This window comes from Sciurus vulgaris (assembly GCF_902686455.1).
Source record: "Sciurus vulgaris genome assembly, chromosome: 1".
Classification (NCBI taxonomy): Eukaryota; Metazoa; Chordata; class Mammalia; order Rodentia; family Sciuridae; genus Sciurus; species Sciurus vulgaris.
The window spans coordinates 125,220,804-125,243,337 of record NC_136461.1 but is presented as its reverse complement, the minus strand read 5'-3'; the positions used below and the strand labels follow the sequence as shown (position 1 = coordinate 125,243,337).

Below are 22,534 nucleotides of genomic sequence, written 5' to 3'. Positions count from 1 at the left end.
ATGCAGAAAAAAGAATTTCATAGTGACAAAAGCTGTGAAGAGTATTCTTTTTAATGTAACTAAATGTGCTGACATTTGGGGCATAAATATTTACTATTATTCTATCTTCTTATTGGATTGTTCCCTTTACCAGGATGTAGTGACTTTTTTTTTTTCTTTTCTTTTTTTGGTACCAGGGATTGATCCCAGGGGCATGTAACCACTGAGCCACATCCCCAGGGCCGCCCTCCAACCTTTAATATTTTATTTAGAGACAGGATCTCACTAAGTTGCATAGTGCCTTGCTTAAGTTGCTGAGGCTGACTTTGAACTTGCTGTCCTTCTGCCTCAGTCTCCTGAGTTGTTGGGATTATAGGCATGCACTACCGCACCCAGCTCTACTTTGTCTCTTCTGATTAATTTTTGTTTGAAATCTGCTCTGTCAGATATGAGATGACTACCCCTGCTTATTTTTGGGGTTCTATGCATGGAATAGTTTTTCCATACTTTTACCTTCAACCTGTGGGTGTCTTTGCCTGTAAAATAGATAGCATATAGTGGTATCTTATTCTTGGATCCATTCTGCTCATCTGTGTCTTAATTGGGCAGTTGAGACCATTAGCATTCAGCATTAGGGTGGATATGTGTTTGTGGTTTCCTGTCATTTTCATTCTTTGTTATATCTAATAGTGTCTTGATTCTCATTTAGAGGATCATTCTTCTGTTGATCTTTCTCTATTTGGGAGCTTTGGAATTTGTTTTTGAGTTTTCGTGTGTGCAGTTTAACTTTGTGTATTCTTTGTCATGTTGGCTTGGTAATCATTAATTCTTTTAGTATATTCTTGTTGTGGAAAGTTTTTATCCCCCCCCCCCCCTTATTTTGAAACTGAGCAGTTATTTTCTTTTAGAGCTTGAACTATTTCATTCTTGGCCCTCCTTGATCTTAGTTTCTGCATTGAGAAATCAGAAGTGAACCTTATTGGTTGGCCTCTAAATGTGACCTGATATTTCTCTTGCAGCTTTTAGTATTTTTTTCCTTATTTTCTGTGCTAGACATTTTGATTATGATATGTTTTAGAGAACTTCTCATTTTAATAGGTCTATTTTCTATGCAATCTAATCTGTTAGTAATGCTTTCAAGTGAATTTTTAATTTCATTGATTGTGTTTTTGTAGGAGTTCTGATTGAGTTCACTTTGTTTCTTTATTAAAATGGCCTTTTATCATCTACATTTGCTCTCAATTTATTATTTAGATCTTCCTTTAGTTTAGTGAACATTTTGATAATCAGTTTTTTATATTTCTCTGGGATTTTGTCCATATCAATATCATTGGGATCCCTTGTTAGGGGTTTATAAATCTGGTGGAGAGATTTGTTTGCCTGTTTCCTCATGTATTCAGCGGTTCTGGCCTTATGCACCAAATGAAATGGGTTCCCCTTCCTCTTTTTTTTTTTTTTTTTTTTTTTTTTTTGCGGTGCTGGGGATTAAACCCAGGGCCTTGTGCTTTCAAGGAAAGCACTCTACCAACAGCTATAGCCCAGCCCCTCCCCTTCCTCTTTTTAACTTGTATCCAGTTACCTTATTTGTTCTGGGACTTATTTCTGTTTTTGATGTATGGGTAGATTCCAAGGGGTGGGACTTGAGGTTCCTCTCTGATTGTTCCTCCTTGTTGGTTTGGTTGTCTCCTCAGTTCTTTGAGTTGAGTTGAAGTAATGTGTGGGCTCAAGTAGGGTTATATTGTATGTGAGGTGAGATTGCTGTTGCTTGGTTGAGATGGATTTCTCAGCTATAAGGATCTCTACTCTGTGATTTTCATGTGTTCCAGTCTCTTTCCAGACCCTTTTAGACAGAGGGAGAACCTGGAATGACACTAATGTCAGCAAAAGATATACAACCTTAATATATATATAACTGGTGTCTACTTTGACACCTGTATAGGAATGGTGGGGTCAGCTATTAACAATAGTACCCACAATAAAATACTGAACTAGATCAGTCATTTGACAGTAGCTGTCTACTATGTTGTTCCCTATATTATAATCACAACAGTTTGAATGGGGTAGAAGTTACATAGTCTGCATAATTTCTATTAATTAGTGGGATTACAGTTGTCTTAAGAGAAAATAGGACAAGCAAGAGAAAGTTTGAAGTGTTTAAAAAGTGATCAGAGGGGAGACATGGTAAGGAGCAGGTGTCAGCTGAAAGAAGGAATAATAAGCTAACTGAAAGTATTGAAAAAAGAGAAGAGGAGGGAATAGGAAATTTTGACCTTTACTGGGGGAAGAGAGTGAAGAAGGGGAGATAGGACCTAGGTATAAAAGAATTGCCAATGCGGATGTGGTGGCACAGCCTGAAATTCCAGCAGCTCAAGAAGCTGAGGCAGGAGATCACAAGTTCAAAGCCAACGTCAGCAACTTAGCAAGGCCCTGTTTCAAATTAAAAAAAAATAAAAAGGGCTGAGAATGTGGCTCAGTGGTTAGCACCCCTGGGTCCAATCCCCAGTAACAAAAAAAAAAAAAAAAAAAAAAAAAAAAAGAACTAGCCAATACCCCACCTAGTCTAATCTAGACTCAATAATAAACACATGCAAGAGAGAGCTGTCAATGTGTAAATAAAGTTATAGAATGCGTATACACACACACATACTCAACCATTATCTTTACAGTTATGAGAGCATACATAACCACAAATACACATACTCTCACATACACCAAAAAAATCATGATAATGAAAAGAAAAAAAGTAAATAATACAATATGATAAAATGTTTGAAAAGTTGAAAAAATAGGAATATGGAGTAAAAAGAAAAAAAATCTTAATGAGTGATAAAGGAGTTGTTTCCACTGTGGTGGTCAAATCTGCTGGCAGATTTATTTTTTTTGCCTCCGCATTTTTGGTCAATGGCCTTGTGCTCCTTGCCTAGCTGGCAGCTAGATTTAGTAGCTCTCAGCTTCTAATCTCCCCGTATTGGGATTGACTAGGGAGTGCTTATGAGTAGTGTAACCTAGGTATCTGCCCTGCAGTGCAGATGAGCATCTAGCCACCAGTGAGCTTCTTCACTGTAGCTCCTTTAGGGTGCCAGCCATCATGGGGTCCTTTCTCCCGTGGCACCAGATGCCGAGTGATCCAGGCAAATGGTCTTTGTGCCTGATTCAGTTTCTCTGGCTCCAGTACACTCTGGGAATTTTTTTGTTGGCTCTTGGCAACTTTCTCTACAAGTCTCCCTCACCCCACCATTTCTGTTAACAGCTGCACAAACTGCATGCAGGGGGACAACTTTCAGCTCTTAGGAACCTTTTTCTCACTTGTCAGCCACTCTGGTGGAGGGGAGGGGAGGAGGGGTTTCTGTGCCACGCTCCTGGAAGGCTCACACCCCAAGGGAGTACTTTCACCCCTACAGACCACTCTGAATTTGTTTTCACTGAGATGCTTATCTTATCAACTTTATGTCCATTAAAATCAGCCTTCCTCTGTAAACCCAGTTTTCCCAAAGTTGGGTTTTCTTTATTTTTTAATTTCTTCATCTGTTGGCCACACATTTCTTCATCCATGTTCTCTGCTCTGTTCTGATGGCAGCTAGAGCTGGTGTGTATCTAAGGTGTTATTTCTTTTTTCTTTTTTAGTTATAGATGGACATAATACCTTTATTTTTATATTATTCATTTTTATGTTGTGCTGAGGATCAAGCCCAGTGCCTCACATGTTGCTAGGCAAATGCTCTACCCCCAAGCTACAGCCCTAGGGTCTAAAATATTATTTCTTAAGCTGAAGTTACTGACTTTCTGTACCTATGTGAATTTTTATTTTTTTTAATTATAGCTCAGTATTATGTTTAAGTGACATTCCATTTTTTACTCACCTTGCTAAGGAGAAGCCTTCCTGTTTTATAAGTTTGCACGAGAGACTGCTCAGCTGGCTTCCTTTCTCTACTCTGTCATCTTCCCTCTCCCCAGTCATTTTATTTTGAGTCAGGGTTTTGCTAAGTTTCCAAGAGTCTCACTCAGTTGCTGAGGTTTGCCTGGACTTGGTAATCCTCCTGAGTCCACTGGGATTATAGATGTGTGCCACCATGCCTAGCCCAATAGCTGTTCTTTGACAGCAGCAGGAGGGTGGGTGGCCAGTGTGCTGAGCAGAGTATGAAAGAGAGGACTGAGGAGCGAGGCCTGGTGCAAAGTCAGCCTCCTAGTCATCAGGGCCCAGTCCTGCCACCTCCAAAGAGGACTGGAGGTGATGATTTCTAGGGACATGAGTATCGTGGCCCAGGACTCTGCACAATTGAGTATAAAAATTCCATCATGAAAACAAGTTGAAAGTCTACTCATTCTAGTCCTAGAAGCACTTCATTCTCCCTCTAATTTGACTCTGGGAATCTGTCAACTAGGTGCTTACCTTCAGAATATTCTGACAGGCATAGGAGAAAAATAAAGATGAAGTCCTCATTGCTAGCTCGGTGAGCTTACCATGACCCTCACAGCTTATGAGCTCTGTCCTGCCATAGTACCTCCAGTCAGTTCTTAAATGTGAGCCAACAGCTAAGAAGCCAAGGCCTGAGGAGAATGATACCAAAAAGTGTAGCAGGAAAAAAGCAAGTTGTTGCCAAGATTCTCTAGTGATGGAAATATAAAAAGGAGGAAAAACTTCATGAGACGAGAAAAGGATACTGTATTCCTGAAACAAGAATTGCTACTGAAAAAGAAGAGCTCATCTTCTTCAATTGGAGTTCCATCAAGAATGCCCCAAACCAAGAGCATCAAGAGTGGCAGGAGGAGCACAATGACATCAATGAGGCCATGCTCTTCTTTCTGTGGGAAAATTTATGTAGTGAACTACTATTTGCAAATTAAAAGAATTTTGAAGTAATCATCTATTATACAAATAGCACTTTTGTTTTCTAAGAATAGCTTTGAAATGAAGTAAATTTTGTTTAATATCCGTTATTCTCAATACTAAGACTTTTTCCTCATTCATTACAAAATTATTTCAGATGAGTGCCATTTTGAATGGTATGTTAGATCAGAGCTTCAGGGATCGAGCCATTCAGAAATATCAAGGACTGAAGCTTGCGACTACAATTCTGCAAAACTGGAGGAAGTGTGATTCATGGTGGGCCAAGGATTCTGCTCCAGAAAGTAAAGTGGCAGTACTGGCCTTACTGACAAAAATTTTACAGGTATTTTGAGAGACCCAGAAAAGTTACTCATGTTTGTGTTTTGAAAGCCATAAGGCAGTATCTTTAAAAATTTGATGGAAGTAACTTCAAAGGCTCATTGGTTTGATCAGTAAAAATCATTGTGGAGGTGTAATTGCTGATTATATATTTTTTACTTTTCCATTATTTTACATCATTATTTATTATGCTTATCATGTCTTGTATTGTCTTTTTTGTTGTGCCCTTATGTACTTTATCATAGCAGGTAATATTAAAATATTTCAAAATAAGATTGTTGAAGTATTGTTGAAATCCAAGAACAGAGTCACAATTTATTATCTGAAATTTAAACATTTGAAAAATGTGTTAAAGAAAATAGACATAAAGTAGAAATGTGTCATGTTTTTCTTTCCCCTCCTTTAGATTGATGCATCTGTCTCTTTTAATACAAATCACAACTCATTCCCTGAAGTCTTTACGACATATACTAGTCTACTTGCTGATTCAGAGTTGGGTCTACACTTGAAGGTAAATGATTGGAAAATATTTTTCCCCAGATTATATTCTTTTTTCATACTTTCGTATTTTTGCACATTTATTATGCTTTTTATTTTTTATGGAAAATTTCAAACATGTAAAAATAAATTAGCACAATAAGTTCTTATGTACTTGTCATCAATCTTAATAACTCAGTGTATAGTGCAGGTGTGTTTCAACTATGCAGCCCTTTTCCTCTTGAAGGACTTTCCCGGATTTTGGCATATTTAATTTGTATGTACTTCAGTATATTTCTCTAAGAAATGAGAACATTTCTTTTAAATTATAATTATGGAGATTATCATATTTAGGAGAATTTATATTTGTCTTTATACATATATGATTTTAAAGTGGCTTTTTATTATTTGCTATATAAACTTTGTTACTTAATCTTTTTACTATTAAATATAATAAAATTTGATTTTGGGGTCAAGAATTTAATAAGGTTGCTAATTTTAAAGTTCTGTAATAATTATATTTTAAGCTCTAAAATGCAGCTAACTATGAGGTTCTGAGGTAGTTATGCAATGGGTATGTTATATATTACCTTAGGTAATTTTTTCCATATAAATCTCATCTAGTACATTTCTATTAGGGTTGTTATTGTAGAAGGAGAAAATACCAACAGCCAGCATACAGTGTTCTATTTATGTGTATGTATATAGCTCTGAGTCATCTCTGGAATGAGTCATCTCTGGAGTGGAAGTTGAGGTACAGAATTGCATTCAAGTTTTTAATGTAATCCAGAAGTTACCCTGAAGTCATTTGTTGAATCCACATAATGCTTTATTTAGAAAGCAGTTATTTTATTTAATCTGCAGGATCTGTAAACCACAGTTGGCATGATTTAATATGTATACATTGTTCCACAGGGCCAAGCTGTAATTCTTCTTCCATTCTTTACCAGCCTGACTGGAGACAGTCTGGAGGACCTTAAGCATGTTCTAGAAAAGCTCATTGTTTCTAATTTCCCCATGAACTCTAATGAATTTCCCCCAGGAACTCTGAGGTACAATAATTATGTGGACTGCATGAAAAAGGTTAGTTTTTAGTAGTATCAAAATCAAAACATTAGTTTTTTAATTGTATTTCTTGGTGGAAATAAGTAAAATATCCAGAATCAAAGAAGAATTCTTTCAGAATTCATTTTAATTCATTTTCTGGCTATCTGAAGAGGCAGGTAGATAACTAAATCCTTTGTAATTCATTTTTCCCACACTATTAAAATTGTGAAGTTTTTAATGCATAAAAGTGGAATGTGTAACATACATTTAAATAATGAGCAATACCAAAAGAAGATAAGAAATATTCTCCCATTGGGCCTGGGTTGGACTTAAGAAATGTTTTTGTAAGGGAAAGAATGCAATGGAGGAAAGGCTGCTGTGGGGTTCAGGACTAGCTGTAAAAGGCAGTACAACTTCCTCCAGACACCATCTCTTCCTGGGGTCTCTTGTCCAATGGGTGGGAAGTTAATTTGTGAGTTTATCTCCGACCTCTCCTATTCTTTGCCAGAAATGTAAGTATTCCTCACTTAATTCATGCTATATTTTGTTATTGGTTTTATAGTTCCATGAGGAAAAAAAGGACACAGGCTTTGGGGTCAAAAATTGGTACCACATGACATTCTGTTTTTTGTTTTTGTTTTTTTATTTTTTTTTAATATTGTCCTGTTTGTCTGATTGTTTCCTTGAGGATTTTGTTTTTACTTGTCTCTTTATCCTGTACTTTCCTCTAAATGGGAAATTAGATTTAAAGCTAGGTCAAGAGATTCAGGTTAACTTTCTTGGCAACAGTAGCACAGCAAGTGGCAAATGATGTCAGCTGCCCCATGATAGTGACCTCAAGTCTGGTTATGTTGGCATCATGTAAATATTCTGTTCTCCAATAATCTGTTAGCTCATGATTTTAGCATTCACAAAGATTCTGAGTTGATCCTTAGTACTTTCTTTTAATGTAAACGTTTGAATGTAAGTGTAAATGCTATGCAAATAGACACTGAACATTTGAAGAAAGCTTCTCAAAAAAAAAAAAAAAAAAAAGATACAAACCAGGGGTGTGGGGACAACCTGTTCTGCTTGTAGTCACAGTTGGTTTGTTTGTTTTATTTTGTTTCTGTTTTGTGGTTTGGGTGATTGAACCAGGACTTTGCCCATGCTAGGCAAGTAAGTGCTCCACCAGTCCCACCTGAGAGATTGCTTGAGCCCGTAAGTTCAAGGCCATCCTGGGAAATGAGACAACTACATCTCAAAATAAATAAGTAATCTTACTGCTTTCGGCTGAGGATTTAGCTCAGGGTAGAATATTTCTCTAGTATGTGTGAGGTCCTGGCTTTAGTCCCCAGCATTGACAAAGTGCACCCCCCCCCCCCCAAAAAAAAAAAGAAAAAGAAAAGAAAGATGCAGACCAACAGGAAAAAGGAGGTCAGAGGGAATAGAGTTAAACAAAGGAGGGAAGAAGAAAGAACATGTAAGAATAGATTCAGAGATGAAGGAAGGCATTGTGTCTTCCTGTGAGATAGGAAGAATAGGGGCTTGTGGAAATTAAATACGTAAAAGTAAAATTTAAATTATAACTTTCCTGTTATATTCTGAAGATAAACTTGATGATATATCCTAGAAAATAGAACAAATAGACACTGAGACATAGAATGGGAGACTGAAGATGAGAACAGCAAGGACATCTGCCATGCAATAAGAATGGTGGAGAAAGCTGGGCACACCTGTAATCCCAGTGGCTCAGGAGGCTGAGGCAGGAGGATCGTGAGTTCAAAGCTAGCCTCAGCAAGTTAGCGAGGCCCTAAGCAACTCAGCAAGACCCTGTCTCTAAATAAAATATAGTAAAAATATAATAAAATATAATAATAATAATAATAATAAAGAAGAATGGTGGGAAAAATTAATGTGTTTCTTGAGTAAGAAGACCAATAATACCTGCCTGGTGAGGGCATATCACATGGAATTTCAGAACCTGGGGACAAAGAAAGGAAAAACATCTGTAAAACCTAAAAACAATAAAAAGTCCTGTACTTAATGAACATTATCATAATCTGGGCATTCACTAGTTCTGAAAAAAATTATAAAAATATTAACATTCTAAAATTCTGTATGAAATTTTGTTATATTTTCTATTTTTAAATTAGAACCATTAAAAGCAAAATAAAATGATCCTGATATATTTTTTTCTAGTTTCTAGATGCATTGGAATTATCTCAAAGCCCCATGTTGTTACAATTGATGACAGATATTCTTTGTCGGGAACAGCAGCATGTTATGGAAGAATTATTTCAAGCTACTTTCAAAAGGATTGCCATAAGGTAAGTCATTCTAGTTTGGAAATCCAGGAGTCATACACATATTATTTCTGGAGGTATGTATCTTCTCTGCTTAAAAAAAAAAAAAAAGGGTGGCAGTTGCACTCAACTTTTGCCACTATATTCTGTTTTACTTTGTCGTCTTCAAAATGAACTTTTTATCCTGAAACTTTTTAAACATACTTAGAGCTACAGCACAAACGAGGCTCCAGATGGAGGAAATATCAGCATTTTCCCATTTCATTTTCCCCTTTATCTTTTTTCTTTCTGTGTTACTTTAATTGAAAGCACATATCTGATGCCTTGTCATTTCACCTGTACATCAGTCTGTATGTATCTCTAAAAAATGCTGTTTTCTTGAATAACTTTAGTATCATTATCAACTGAACAAAATTATTAGTAATTTCATATTCTGATTTTACCAAGGGTCTCAAGTGCTCTTGCATGTTGGATAATTGAATTTCGATCCAGAAAACGTTTATTCCTGGCATATTTTCTAAGTCTGCCTTAATTTAGAGCAGTTTCCCATATTCATTCATTTTTCTTTGGTTTTTGAAGAAGCCGGGACACTTGTCCTGTACAGTGTTTTCATTCTGATTTTCTTGCTTGTTCTTTTCATTTAAGTTGTCCCTCCAACACTTGTGTTTTTATAAACTGAGTGTTTTGTGTAAATGCTCAGTTAGATTCAGATTCATTTTTTATGTGTAATTTAAGTTTATTTCAGTATTGCAAAGTTTAACATTCAGAATTCAATTGATATCTTATTAAAAGGATAAGAGAAAAAATTATATTATCTTAACATATGTCTAGGTATCACTTAATAAAATTCAGCTTCTATTAATAACAAAACCAAAATATAAGGATTTTTCCTTGATCTTCAAATAAAAGAAAAACTGATATTTACTAAACAGTGTGTTCACTCTTATGCCTGTCTCTGTTCAACCTTATATTGGTGGTGCTCTTAGCCAATAAAAATAAAAAAAGGAATAGAAAGCAAATGTATAATGATCAGAAAATAAAAAATAAAAATATTTTTAGTGACAGGTTCAATTTTTGACAAGACTGCTTATAGTAGATGTTTAATGTTTCATATTCATGGCATTAGGAGACATCTAGTGTCTGGTAGTCTACTTTTAGTGATGCTAAGATTGACCAGCCCTGTTTTCAGAACATTTCCCTACTGGTTTTTTTTTTTTTTTTTTTATTGTAAACAAATGGGATACATGTTGATTCTCTGTTTTGTACATGGCGCAAAGGCATACCATTTGTGTAATCATAAATTTACATAGAGTAATGTTGTTTGATTCATTCTGTTATTTTCCCTACTGGTTTTAACATCCATTTCTGTTAGTTGCCCTCAGTCAGTTATTTCATTAGGAGTTGCAAATAGCCATATTTCCAATTTTTTTTTTCCCTTTTCAGTTTAGTAGGTAGAATTATATCGTGAGGAAGAACTTATCCTTGTCAGTAGGACAGTATGGTTTCCTAAAATGTAAATAACTACTTTAGAAAAATACAATGGGAAAGATGGGGCATATTTGATTTTCAAATTAAGAACTTGATGCCATGGCTACTTTTAATTGTAAATTTCAATGAATTATTTAAAAATTGGCAAGTACTAACCAGGCCCAACCCTGCTTAGCTTTTGAGAGCAGACAAGATTGGGCACGTTCAGGATGGTATAGCCATAGATTTATATTGAATTTGTAAATATCCATGTAAATTTATTTCAGAGTTAGATTTTATATATCATAGAATTCACTCATTTTAAGGATACAGTTCAATAATTTTTAGGAACTTTCCTGAACAACCATCACCATCCCCTTCAGTCCTGGGGATTGAACCCAGGAAACCTACCACTAAGCTACATCCTTAAGCCTTATTTGTTTTCTGTTTTGAGAACAAGTTCCTGCTAAATTGCTGAGTCTGGCCGGAAACTTGCAATCTTTCTGCCTTAGCCTCCTGAGTTGCTAGGATTATAGGTGTGCCACCACCCCACCCAGCACATGCAACATTTATGTTCTCATGAGTTCCTGTGTGAACTTTAACAACTGACTCCCATTCTCAGCCTCAGCCCAAGCAATTACTAACCTACTTTCTGTCTTTATAAATTTGCCTTTTGCCTTCATAGAAATGGAATCATACAATATGTAATCTCTTATGTCAGTTTTCTTTATTCAGTATAAAGTTTTTGAGGTTCATCCATTTCATTTTTAAAAAATCATAATTAGCCAACCATACAACATTCTGCACAACAGCAGAACACAGCAGTCATTTTGAGTATACACAGAACATTCTTCAGTACAGACCATACGCTAAGCTGTAAAGCAAGTCTTAATAAATTTGAGAAGATTAAACGCATCCAAAGTATTGTCTCTGGCCACAATGACGTTAAATTGGAAATAAAAAGCAGAAGGAAATTTGGAGAAGCTGAAAATATTTCTGACTAACCAACTAATTAATATCACATTTCTAAATAATCCTGAGTCAAAGAAAAATGCAAGGAAAATCAGGATTTTGATTGAAATTAAAAAGATGTATAAGGTACAACTAAAGCACTAGATAGGAAAATTAAATATTTTAGTGCCTGTTTTAAAGGCATTAGAAAAGGTAAAAAAAAATGTTAGTTTTCTACCTTAAAATTTAGAAAAATAAAACTAAATCGATGGCAAACTGAAGGAAGGGAATAATAAAGGTTAGAATGAAAATTAATGAAATAGGTAACAGGAAAATGGTGGAGAAAAATCAGTGAAACTAAAAATTGTTTTTTCAGAATGTAAATGACATTGAGAAACTGAGTTAGACCAAACTAAAGGGAAAAGTAATAGTTTGTGATAATCAGGAATAAAAGAGGAGGCATATACTACTGACATCTCCAAAATTAGAAAGATTATAAGACAATATTACTGATAGCCTTATGCCAAAAACTTTAGCAATTTAATTGAAATGGAAAGATTCCTAGAAAGCCACTAGTTACCAAAACTGACTAAAGAAGAAATTTAAAAATCTGAATATCCACCTACCAAGTAAATTAAATTAATAATGAAAATGTTTTCACAAAAGAAAACTCAAATCCAAACATTCACTAGTGAATTTTATCAAATATTTAATGAAGAAACAATGCCAAAACTTTGTAAATTTTTCAGAGAATAGAGGAAGGAGGACCACGTTTTAGCTCCTTCTATGAGGCTTATAGCATCCTGATATCAAAGCCAGAAAAAGAACACAAAGAAAACTATAGAACAGTATCCCTTATGAACATAGACACAAAAATCCTCAAAAATGCCTTGGCAAGCTGAATCTATCCACGTATAAAAAAAGATTATATATAATAACCAGTTGGAATTTATTATAGGAGTACAAAGCTGGATAAACATTTGGAAATTGATTAATGTCATAAACCATATTGTTAGAATAAGGGATCAAAACCACATTATTATTTCTGTAGGTGCAGAAAGGTTTTTCTGACCAAATCTTACATCCATTCATGACGAAACTGAAAAAGGTCATCTATGCAAAACCAACAGTGAACAAAATATTTAATAGTGAAAGACTGAATGCTTTCCTCTTAAAAGAGTGGGGACAAGGCAATTGTGTGTGCACTTTCTGCTTATTCTACATAATACTAGATCATCTAGCCAGTGCAATCAAGCAAGAAAAAGCAAAGGCAACCAAATTTTTTATTATTAAAACCTTTTTCTTGTTTTATTTTGTTTCTTCTTATTCTCTTTTTCCCTTTATGAGAACTTTTTTACTTTCCCTTATTTTTATCTCCCTTTCAAATTTAACATAGGATTTAAATTTAACTTCTTGTTCTTATTCCCTTACAACATACATCTTACTGTTTTTTCTTTACAAAAATGTTTTTTCCATGACATTAATTATTTAGTTGTACTGTATACTCAAAATACTTTCAAAAGTAACAATAAAAATATTACTAGTAAGAATAACAACAGCTGGTTGAAATTTAAATTTTTCCTTTTAGTTACAGTTGACTTACAATATACCCTTTCCTAGTCCTCTTCTGCCTCATCACTTTCTTTTTTCCTTCACTTGATGTCTTCTTCTGATCACTGTACATTAGCACAGTGTCTCCATTCCTTTTTATTTAAACAAGTATAAAATTCTTCATTGTATTAGAAGGACCATAGTATTTTGAAGCTCCCCACTGACAGATTTTTTATTCAGTCTTTTGTTTTTACAAATAATGCCCCAGGAAGAGTGGTTCATCTGTGTGATTTTGTATTTTGCCATTATACCTTTGAAGTAGATTTCTAATTGTAGAGAAAGATTAATGCATTTGTAATTTTGCTGAATTTCTCCACATCCCTTCTTTGGGAACTGAGTTGTTCACATTCCCTCCAGAAACGTATGAGAGTCCCCATTTCACCACTGTTATTCCCATAGAAAAGGTTGTCAAACATTTGGACTGTTTCTAATTTTATAGGTGAAAAAGGGTTTATTTTGTATCTATTATGAGTGAAGTACAACATATTTTCTTATATTTATGTTTATTTGCATTTGGGGGGCAAGCCATCTGTTTGCCCATTTTTTAAAAATATTTTGTAGTCATAGATGGACACAATGCCTTTAGTTTATTTATTTTTGTTTATGAGGTGCTGAGGATTGAACCCAGTGCCTCACACATGCCAGGCAAGCGTTCTACCACTGAGCCACAACCCCAGCCCTGATTGCCCATTTTCTAATTTAGATTTGTTTTTTCTTTTTTCTTTTCTTCTTTTAGCTTTTTAAATAAAAGTTGCATGTGTTAGGGCTTGAACTCATGTGCTTCTCTACTGTGCTCAAGAGTGAAAAGCTCTTTGAGGACTGTGCTTCTCTTGGTTTGACTGCTGTAACAAAATACCACAGACTGGATGGCTTATAAACAACACAAATTTATTTCTAAGTCTAACACTGGAGTACGAGTGCTTACCATGTCTGTTGAGGGCCCTCTTGCTCTGTCCTCACCTGATAGAAGTGGGTAATGAGTTTCCTGAGGCCTGTTTTATAAGGACATGAATACCCCTGAAAACCTCACGAACTAATCACCTCCCAAGGCCTTCCCTCCAAATACCGTTACCTTGCGGGTTAGGATGTCAGCATAAGAATTTGGGGACACATAAACATTTGGTTCATTGTAGCACCCACATGAATATTGAAAAGCTGTGTAGCACTGGTAATGTCTTGCAACCTTAAAACTCTAAGACTGAATTGTCTTAGTCTTATGTTGTTGCCCTGGTTAATATGTAACTTCAGAGTGTCAGAATTTTAATGATCATTTTGTCCTAACACTTGAAATTCTTAATTTATAGATTTATAGATAAAATCTTAGAACTAATAATTCAAATATCTTATTTTTCAGTTGAGAAATGGCCAAATAGAAGGGTGCATCTCTGCATAGGAAATAGGAATGGTGACTCATTAGGGAGAGATTAGAATATTTATTTATTAACTTACTGTTTGGCAGTGCCGGGGTTCAAGCCCAGGGTATTGCACATGCTAGGCAAGCACTATACTGCTGAACTACACTCCCAGCCCAAGACTAAAATATTTAAATCCTAATCTTTTTGAGTTTCGTATCATGGGAATGTGATCATTTCCAGGTCCGAGACTTCCAAAACCTTCCAGATATTATTTAAGCAAAACCAGATTTGAGAGTAAATAAATTCTTTCTTCTAATGCCTGAATTTGTTTTGAAGATCTTTGGGGATGAATAAACAATATGGTTTGTGTGCAAGTGATTGTTGTATTTCAAGACTTTCGCATATCTGATGCTTTAAGTTATTTTTGTAATTCATAATCATTGAAGTTTGCCTGTTATGTAGTAGACCGCAAACTATTTATTCAAAGATTGAGTTTTCATGTAATTGTATCTCTTTTTTTTTTCTTAGGAATTCATGTGTCATACAATTGGACCTTCTGGAAAGTGTATACCGAATGTTCAGGAGGGATGACCTGCTTTCAAATGTTACTCGGCAAGCTTTTGTAGATCGTTCTCTCCTCACATTACTGTGGCACTGCAGCCTAGATGCTGTGAGAGAATTCTTTAGCAAAATTGTGGTGGATGCCATTGATGTGTTGAATTCCAGGTTTACAAAGGTATCCTGCATTGCATAAACCCAGTAATAGTTGGCAGATCTTTTTTTTTTTTTTTTTTTTATTGTTTGATTCATTCTTTTTTTTTCCCCTTCCCCCGCACCCCTCCCACCCCTCTTTTCCCTCTATACAGTCCTTCCTTCCTCCATTCTTACCACCCTCCTTATCCCTAACCCTAAACCTAACCCTAACCCTAATGCTAACCTCTCCTACCCTCCATTATATGTCCTCATCCACTTATCAGCGAGATCATTCGTCCTTTAGTTTTTTGAGATTGGCTTATCTCACTTAGCATGATATTCTCCAATTTCATCCATTTGCCTGCAAATGCCGCAATTTTATCATTCTTCATGGCGGACTAATATTCCATTGTATATACATGCCACAGTTTCTTTATCCATTCATCAACTGAAGGGCATCTAGGTTGGTTCCACAATCTGGCTATAGTGAATTGAGCAGCTATGAACATTGACGTGGCTGTATCTCTGTAGTATGCTGATTTTAAGTCCTTTGGCCAAGGAGTGGGATAGCTGGGTCAAATGGTGGTTCCATTCCAAGCTTTCTGAGGAATCTCCATACTGCTTTCCAGAGTGGCTGCACTAATTTGCAGTCCCACCAGCAATGTATGAGTGTACCTTTTTCCCCACATCCTCTCCAACACCTATTGTTGCTTGTGTTCTTCATAATCGCCATTCTAATTGGGGTGAGATGAAATCTTAGGGTAGTTTTGATTTGCATTTCTTTTTTTTACTAGAGATGTTGAACATTTTTTCATATATCTGTTGATTGCTTGTACATCTTCTTCTGTGAAGTGTCTTCATTTCCTTAGCTCATTTGTTGATTGGATTATTTGTATTCTTGGTGTAGAGTTTTTTGAGTTCTTTATAGATTCTGGAAATTAGTGCTCTATCTGAAGTATGAGTGGCAAAGATATTCTCCCACTCTGTAGGCTCTCTCTTCACATTACTGATAGTTTCCTTTGCTGAGAGAAAGCTTTTTAGTTTGAATCTATCCCAGTTGTTGATTCTAGCTTTTATTTCTTGTGCTATTAGAGTCCTGTTAAGGAAGTCTGATCCTAAGCCAACATGTTGAAGGTTTGGATCTACTTTTTCTTCTATAAGATGCAGGGTCTCTGGTCTGATTCCGAGGTCCTTGATCCATTTTGAGATGAGTTTTGTGCAGGGTGAGAGATAGGGATTTAGTTTCATTCTGTTGCATATGGATTTCCAGTTTTCCCAGCACCATTTGTTGAAGAGGCTATCTTTTCTCCATTGCATATTTTTGGCCCCTTTGTCTAGTATGAGAAAATTGTATTTATTTGGGTTTGTGTCCGTGTCCTCTATTCTGTACCATTGATATACCTGTCTATTTTGGTGCCAATACCATGCTGTTTTTGTTACTATTGCTTTGTAGTATAGTTGAAGATCTGGTATTGTGATACCCTCTGTTTCATTCTTCCTGCTAAGCATTGCTTTAGCTATTCTGGATTTCTTATTCTTCCAGATGAATTTCATAATTGCTTGTTCATTCCTGTAAGGTACATCATTGGGATTTTAATTGGAATTGCATTAATCTGTATAGCACTTTTGGTAGTATGGCCATTTTGACAATATTACTTCTGCCTATCCAAGAACATGGGAGATCTTTCCATCTTCTAAGGTTTTCTTTAATTTCTTTCTTTAGTGTCCTGTAGTTCTCATTGTAGAGGTCTTGCACCTCTTTTGTGAGATTGATTCCCAAGTATTTTATTTTTTTTAATGCTATTGTGAATGGGGTAGTTTTCCTAATTTCTCTTTCTGAAGATTCATCACTTATGGATAAAAATGCATTGGATTTATGAGCATTGATCTGTAACCTGCTACTTTACTGAATTTACTTATAAGTTCTAAGAGTTTTCTGGTGGAATTTCCAGGTTCCTCTAAATATATAATGATGTCATCAGCGAACAGGGATAGTTTGAGTTCCTCTTTCCAATTCGTATCTCTTTAATTTCTTTGGTTTGTCTAATTGCTGTGGCTAGAGTCTCAAGGACGATGTTGAATAAAAGTGTGAAAGAGGGCATCCCTGCCTCGTTCCAGTTTTTAGGGGGAATGCTTTCAGTTTTTCACCATTTAGAATGATATTGGCCATGGGCTTAGCGTAGATGGCCTTTACAATGTTAAGGAATGTTCCCACTACCCCAATTTTCTCTAGTGTTTTGAGAATGAAGAGATGCTGTATTTTATCAAATGCTTTTTCGTTGGCAGATCTTTCTAACCAGTGTCATTAGAAACTGCCGTATGCTCAGGTGGGATCTTGGCTCCAGGAACTTTCACTCTGTATTTGTAGTAGTCTGTTACCACATGGATCTGCATTAGTTCCTTCTGGCTGTTGTAACAACTTTCTACTAACTTGATGGTTTAGAATAACAGAAGTTTATTCTCTCACAATTGAGGGGAGAGGACAGAAATCTTCAATAAGTTACGCTGGGCCAAAATTAAGTGTTGCCAGGCCACATTCCTTGTGCAGACTGTCATGATAAAGCCTCAAGTGGATGCATTATTCCTGGTCACTCCCATCTCTGCTTCCTTGCCACATTGCCTTTTCCTATCTGTTTAATTTCCTTCTAACTCCCTTTCCTAGGGCTGCATATGGTTTGCCCACCTGGGCAAACAGATAATCTCCTCATGTTAAGGTCTTTAACTGAAGTCTGTAGAGTCATTTTTTTGCAGTATGAGGAGGTTACACTCATAGGTTCTGTGGGTTAGGACATCTTTTGATAACTTTTGTGGGGTGAGGATGGGGTACATAATTCAGCCTCCCACAAATTCCTGTTGGGAGATACAAATATCTTTTTTGTTTGCTTGTTTGTTTTGTTATTTGATTGATTGATTGGTTTTCAGCATTAAAGAGTAGGATTTATTCAAGTGAGAAGAGAGAGCTCCTCTAGGCCAAGAAGGAACTGGTGGGGATTGCCACTTAAGTGTACTAGTCTAGGGACTTATATACCCCTACTGAGTAGGGTTATTGGTCAGCATCTATGCTAATCAGATCCTGGAAACCAATGCTATTGGTCAAAATCTGTGCTAAACAGGTATTGGAAAAGTGTTAAGGCTATTGGTTAGCTGTTGATTCTGTAACCTTCACTCAGGCCTGTCTCTGCCTTCTTATTCCTGTCATCCTAGGAGTTGGCTGGAATGTTTGAAATGTTCCTACAGGTTAACTTCTAAAATGGCCTTTACATTAAAAAACCTCAATTGGGGCCCGTTACCTATCCTATCTTATGCATTCCCTCCTCTGAAGAAGCGCTCCTTACCACGTTTAGGAAAAAAGAAAGATGATGTCTCTGGCTACTTAAAATTGAAAAGGGGCATTGAAAGGGGACAGCAGTCAGGGTCACTCTATGTGTGTGGGGGGTGGAGTTTGGTTTTGGATTCCATCTGAAAGGCCATTTGTAGCTTGGGCATCTTTCACCTCAAGGCAATCCAGAAGTCCATGGTGGCAGTTAATGGGTGACTAAATGAGGCATACAGGAATTGTGCCTGTGGAAGGATCCTAGATGAACCCCCAGAGATGAAGTGAGTTTTTCAGCCTCTGCTGCTATAGTTTTGCAGCAGACCCCAGCTCCCTGCTTGTGCCTCTTTTCTTGGTTCTTGTCTTGTGAATTTGCAGAATGAAATCCATGGATGAGGAAGAACCTTAAAAAGTAGAATTTATTCAAGTGAGAAGAAAGACAAAGCTCCCACAGGGCAAGAGGGAATCCAATAAGAGTTGCCTCTGATGTTACATTGTTAATGTAAACTTGAAAATAGTTTAAAGATTTATTTTTTAAGTTTGATTTTTCTCCTGTTGTTCCCATGCCTTAATAAGATTTCTTATAAACTTTTTTTTTTTTTACCATGGGCTCACTATTTGAACATCATCTTTCTCTCCTCTTTTTGATACTAGGGATTGAACCCAGGGGTGTTTTACCTCTGAGCTGCATCCCCAGTCCTTTTTTATTTTTCATTTTGAGACAGTGTCTCACTGGGTTATTTTGGCCCGGGCCTCCAGCTGTTGATCCTCCTGCCTCAGCTTCTTGAGACATGGGGATATAGACATGTACCACTGTGCCTGGCCTTGTGCATTTTTTCTTGCTTCACCCAATATAATTCCTCAATGCTTTATCCATGTTGGAGACCCTGGACAACAGGGCACTCTCTTATCAAAATGATTTAGTGTCTTTGTTAAAGTTATTTTCTGTCTAAAAGCATTAAGTATTAAATTGATGTGTTGAGTAAGATATTTTTCATGTTGGATAAGACTGGAGATAATTGTTTGTTACCTTTCTTAAGCTAAATGAAGCTACTTTTGATACTCAAATCACCAAGAAGATGTGCTATTTTAAGATGCTAGATGTGATGTATTCTCGTCTTCCTAAAGATGTTGTTCACTCTAAGGAATCTAAAATTAATCAAGTTTTCCATGGCTCCTGTATTACAGAAGGAAATGAACTTACAAAGACACTTATTAAGTAAGACTTTTAAATTTTGGATTCTATTTGATTTGTTACTATTTTTGATATATGTAATTTTATGCATGTATATAATGTGAATAAATGTTTTACTTACTGAACTTTTGTAGTTATCTGATCTTTCTCATATACAAATTATTTAGGTGGACTTCAATGTGTTATTGGACACCATGTGTTTTATCCCATACTTATCTTTTGTAAAGAATAAAACTGATTTTACAATTTTATTCTCTAACATTTTTTTATCCCTGGATAGCTTGATATATTTTTAGTAGTATGAATTACAGTGAGAAGCTATTTTATTTTTTTCTATTATTTGAAGTGGCAAAAGTGGCAAATATTTTTAGTAGGTGTTCTTTAAAGCACAAAGTGATCAAATACATTTTCTTTAAAACTAGTCTTCTGATAAAGTTCTCCCAAGGAAGATATACTTTGCTGAGTCTCTATTTTTATTTATTTATTTATTTTTGGATATGGGGATTGAACAGGGTCATTTTACCCCTGAACCACATCCCAACCACCCCCCACTTTTTTGTTCTGATTAGTTATACATAACAGTAGGATGTGTTTTGACCCATCATACATAAATGGAGTATAACTTCTCATTTTTCTGGTTGTACATGATGTAGAGTAACACAGCCAACCTCTTTTTATTTTTTATTTTGAGACAAGGTCTCACTAGGTTGCTTAGGCCCTCACTATGTTGCTGAGGCTCTCCTTAAACTTGTGAACCTCCTCTCTCAACCTCTCAAGACACACTGGTATTTTAGGTGTGCACACCACACCTGGATTGAGTGTCATTTTGCATCTCCAAATTTATCATTACTCTTCTCTTACCCTAGTCCATACTTCCTCCTGGGTAAATGAGGTTGCCTTCTACTTGTTTGCACAAGGAAGAATCTTAGGAGTCACATTTCATTTCTCTTTACCTTCTTCTCTCTAACTTCAGATCCCGTGGGACATCAGATCTGGCAGATTTTATCCTTTCCATGCTCCTGAAACCAATGCCCTTGTTTCTATTCCTCCTCAGGCAACCTTGTTTTAGCACCTTACTTCCTATCTCTTTACATGTTGTACTTGTTGCTGTACTTAATACAGGCAGTAAGATCCATGTATGTGGCCTGTGCTGTGAGGTAGTAACATGCTTATCTTTATATTCCCAGTGCCAGTAGTATGCCTGGCACAAACCTGACACTTCAGAGAGACTGAACTGAATTATGAATTAGATCATGTTGTTTGGCATGGTTTGGCTCAAGCTTCAATTTCAATGTTAAGTGAATTAATTTATGATCTGTATCTACTCTGCAGGTTGTGCCATGGTGCATTTACAGAAAACATGGCAGGGGAGAGCCAGTTGCTGGAGAGGAGAAGGCTTTACCATTGTGCTGCGTATAACTGTGCCATCTCTGTTATCTGCTGCATCTTCAATGAATTGAAATTTTACCAAGGTTTTCTGTTTAATGAAAAACCAGAAAAGGTAGGCTTCTCCAGTGTTGTCCACTAGTTGTCATTGTGGGATTTCAAAAGTTAGATTTCATCAATTCGAGTTATATCATAATTTATATCTTATAATGTTAAAAGTATGGGTTTTTTAAATTCTGCATAAATAAATTTTAAAGCTGAAGTGCTTCTTAATGAATTATTGGGTAGAATTCTGTAGTAGCAGCATCGTATTTAGGATCTCTGTCATTCAGATGTTTCATTTGATTTTTTTGGATTTATAGAACATGCTTATTTTTGAAAATCTGATAGATCTGAAGCGCTGCTATGCATTTCCTATAGAAGTTGAGGTAAGTGAAAATTTCATTCTTGTTTCTGAGTAAAAAAAACTAAGTGCACACAGAGAAAAGCATATTATGTTGAACATGTTTAAATATTCAAGTCTGCTTTCAACCATAAAAACTGGCAGCTTCATGTTGTTTCTTTAAAATTAACAACCACAGAAATTGGCAGTTCAGCCTGAGGTATAGTCTTAAGCAGCTACAATGAAATTCATCAGAACTTAATTTTTCTTCCTTTTGACTTGTGAAGGAATGACAGTGTCAACAGAAGGAACATTTAGGACATTCCATAAGTTATTTTTTTTTCTTTCTTTTCTTTGTTTTTTTTTTTTTTTTTTTTTTGGGGGGGGGGTGATTGAACACAGGGCCTTGTGCCTGCAAGGCATGCACTCTACCAACCGAGTTGTATCCCCAGCCCCAGAAATTATTTTCTGAGTAAATTCTTCTAATCAGAGAAATTGAAATCCATACTGATAAGAATTATGAACCCTGTGATCCTGCTTGGGAAACCTGACAGGATAATGGGGAAGTCACGAGAAAAACCAGCAGATAGGACAGATTTGGTTTTAGTCAGGGTCAGATTGGCATATCAGCCTCAGCGGTTGGTGAGAAGTTAGGTGGCTGTTGCCTTCATGCTCCACTGGAAATGTGAAGAGTAGGCCAGGCCCAGTGGCACACTCCTTTGATCCCAGCTTCTTTGGAGGCTGAGGCAGAAAGATAGCGAGTTTGACATAAGACTGGGCAACAATCAAGACCCTTTCTCAAAAAGGGTGGGGGAATATATCTCAGTGGTATAGTACCCCTGGTTCAATCCCTAGTACTGGGGTGGAGCGGGGAGAAAGAGGAGAGTAGGGGAGAGCACTGAGTTCATATACTATCATAGGCCATACACATAACTGCTGCTGACCTTGACCATGTCTTAGTGCTTCACTAATGCATGACAGTGGTTTCTTCCTACCTTGTATCCTTTTGGAACATAACCAGATTTTTGTTCATTTGTTTGTTGTGGTACTATGGATTGAAAGCAGGGTTCCTTTGCTAGTAAGCTGTCTCCTCAGTCTTTTTCGAGACAGGATTTTGCTAAGTTGCTGAGGCAGATCTTTTGAACTTGTGATTGTCCTTCCTTGGCCTCCTGAGCGGCTGGATTATGGACATGCACCACTGTCCCTGGCTAGATTCTTTTCATAGG

At 36.3% G+C, this 22,534-nt stretch overlaps 1 protein-coding gene across 1 annotated transcript in view; it reads left to right on the top strand.

Annotated features, from left to right (window-relative positions):
• PRKDC (protein kinase, DNA-activated, catalytic subunit) overlaps positions 1–22,534 on the top strand; it is a 194,152-nt gene that overhangs the window by 83,240 nt on the left and 88,378 nt on the right. Inside the window, 8 exon segments of the mRNA XM_079137132.1 lie at positions 4,965–5,150; positions 5,553–5,657; positions 6,539–6,706; positions 8,852–8,979; positions 14,868–15,075; positions 19,386–19,564; positions 20,873–21,041; positions 21,289–21,354. Of these exon segments, the coding sequence (XP_078993258.1) occupies positions 4,965–5,150; positions 5,553–5,657; positions 6,539–6,706; positions 8,852–8,979; positions 14,868–15,075; positions 19,386–19,564; positions 20,873–21,041; positions 21,289–21,354 (1,209 nt within the window).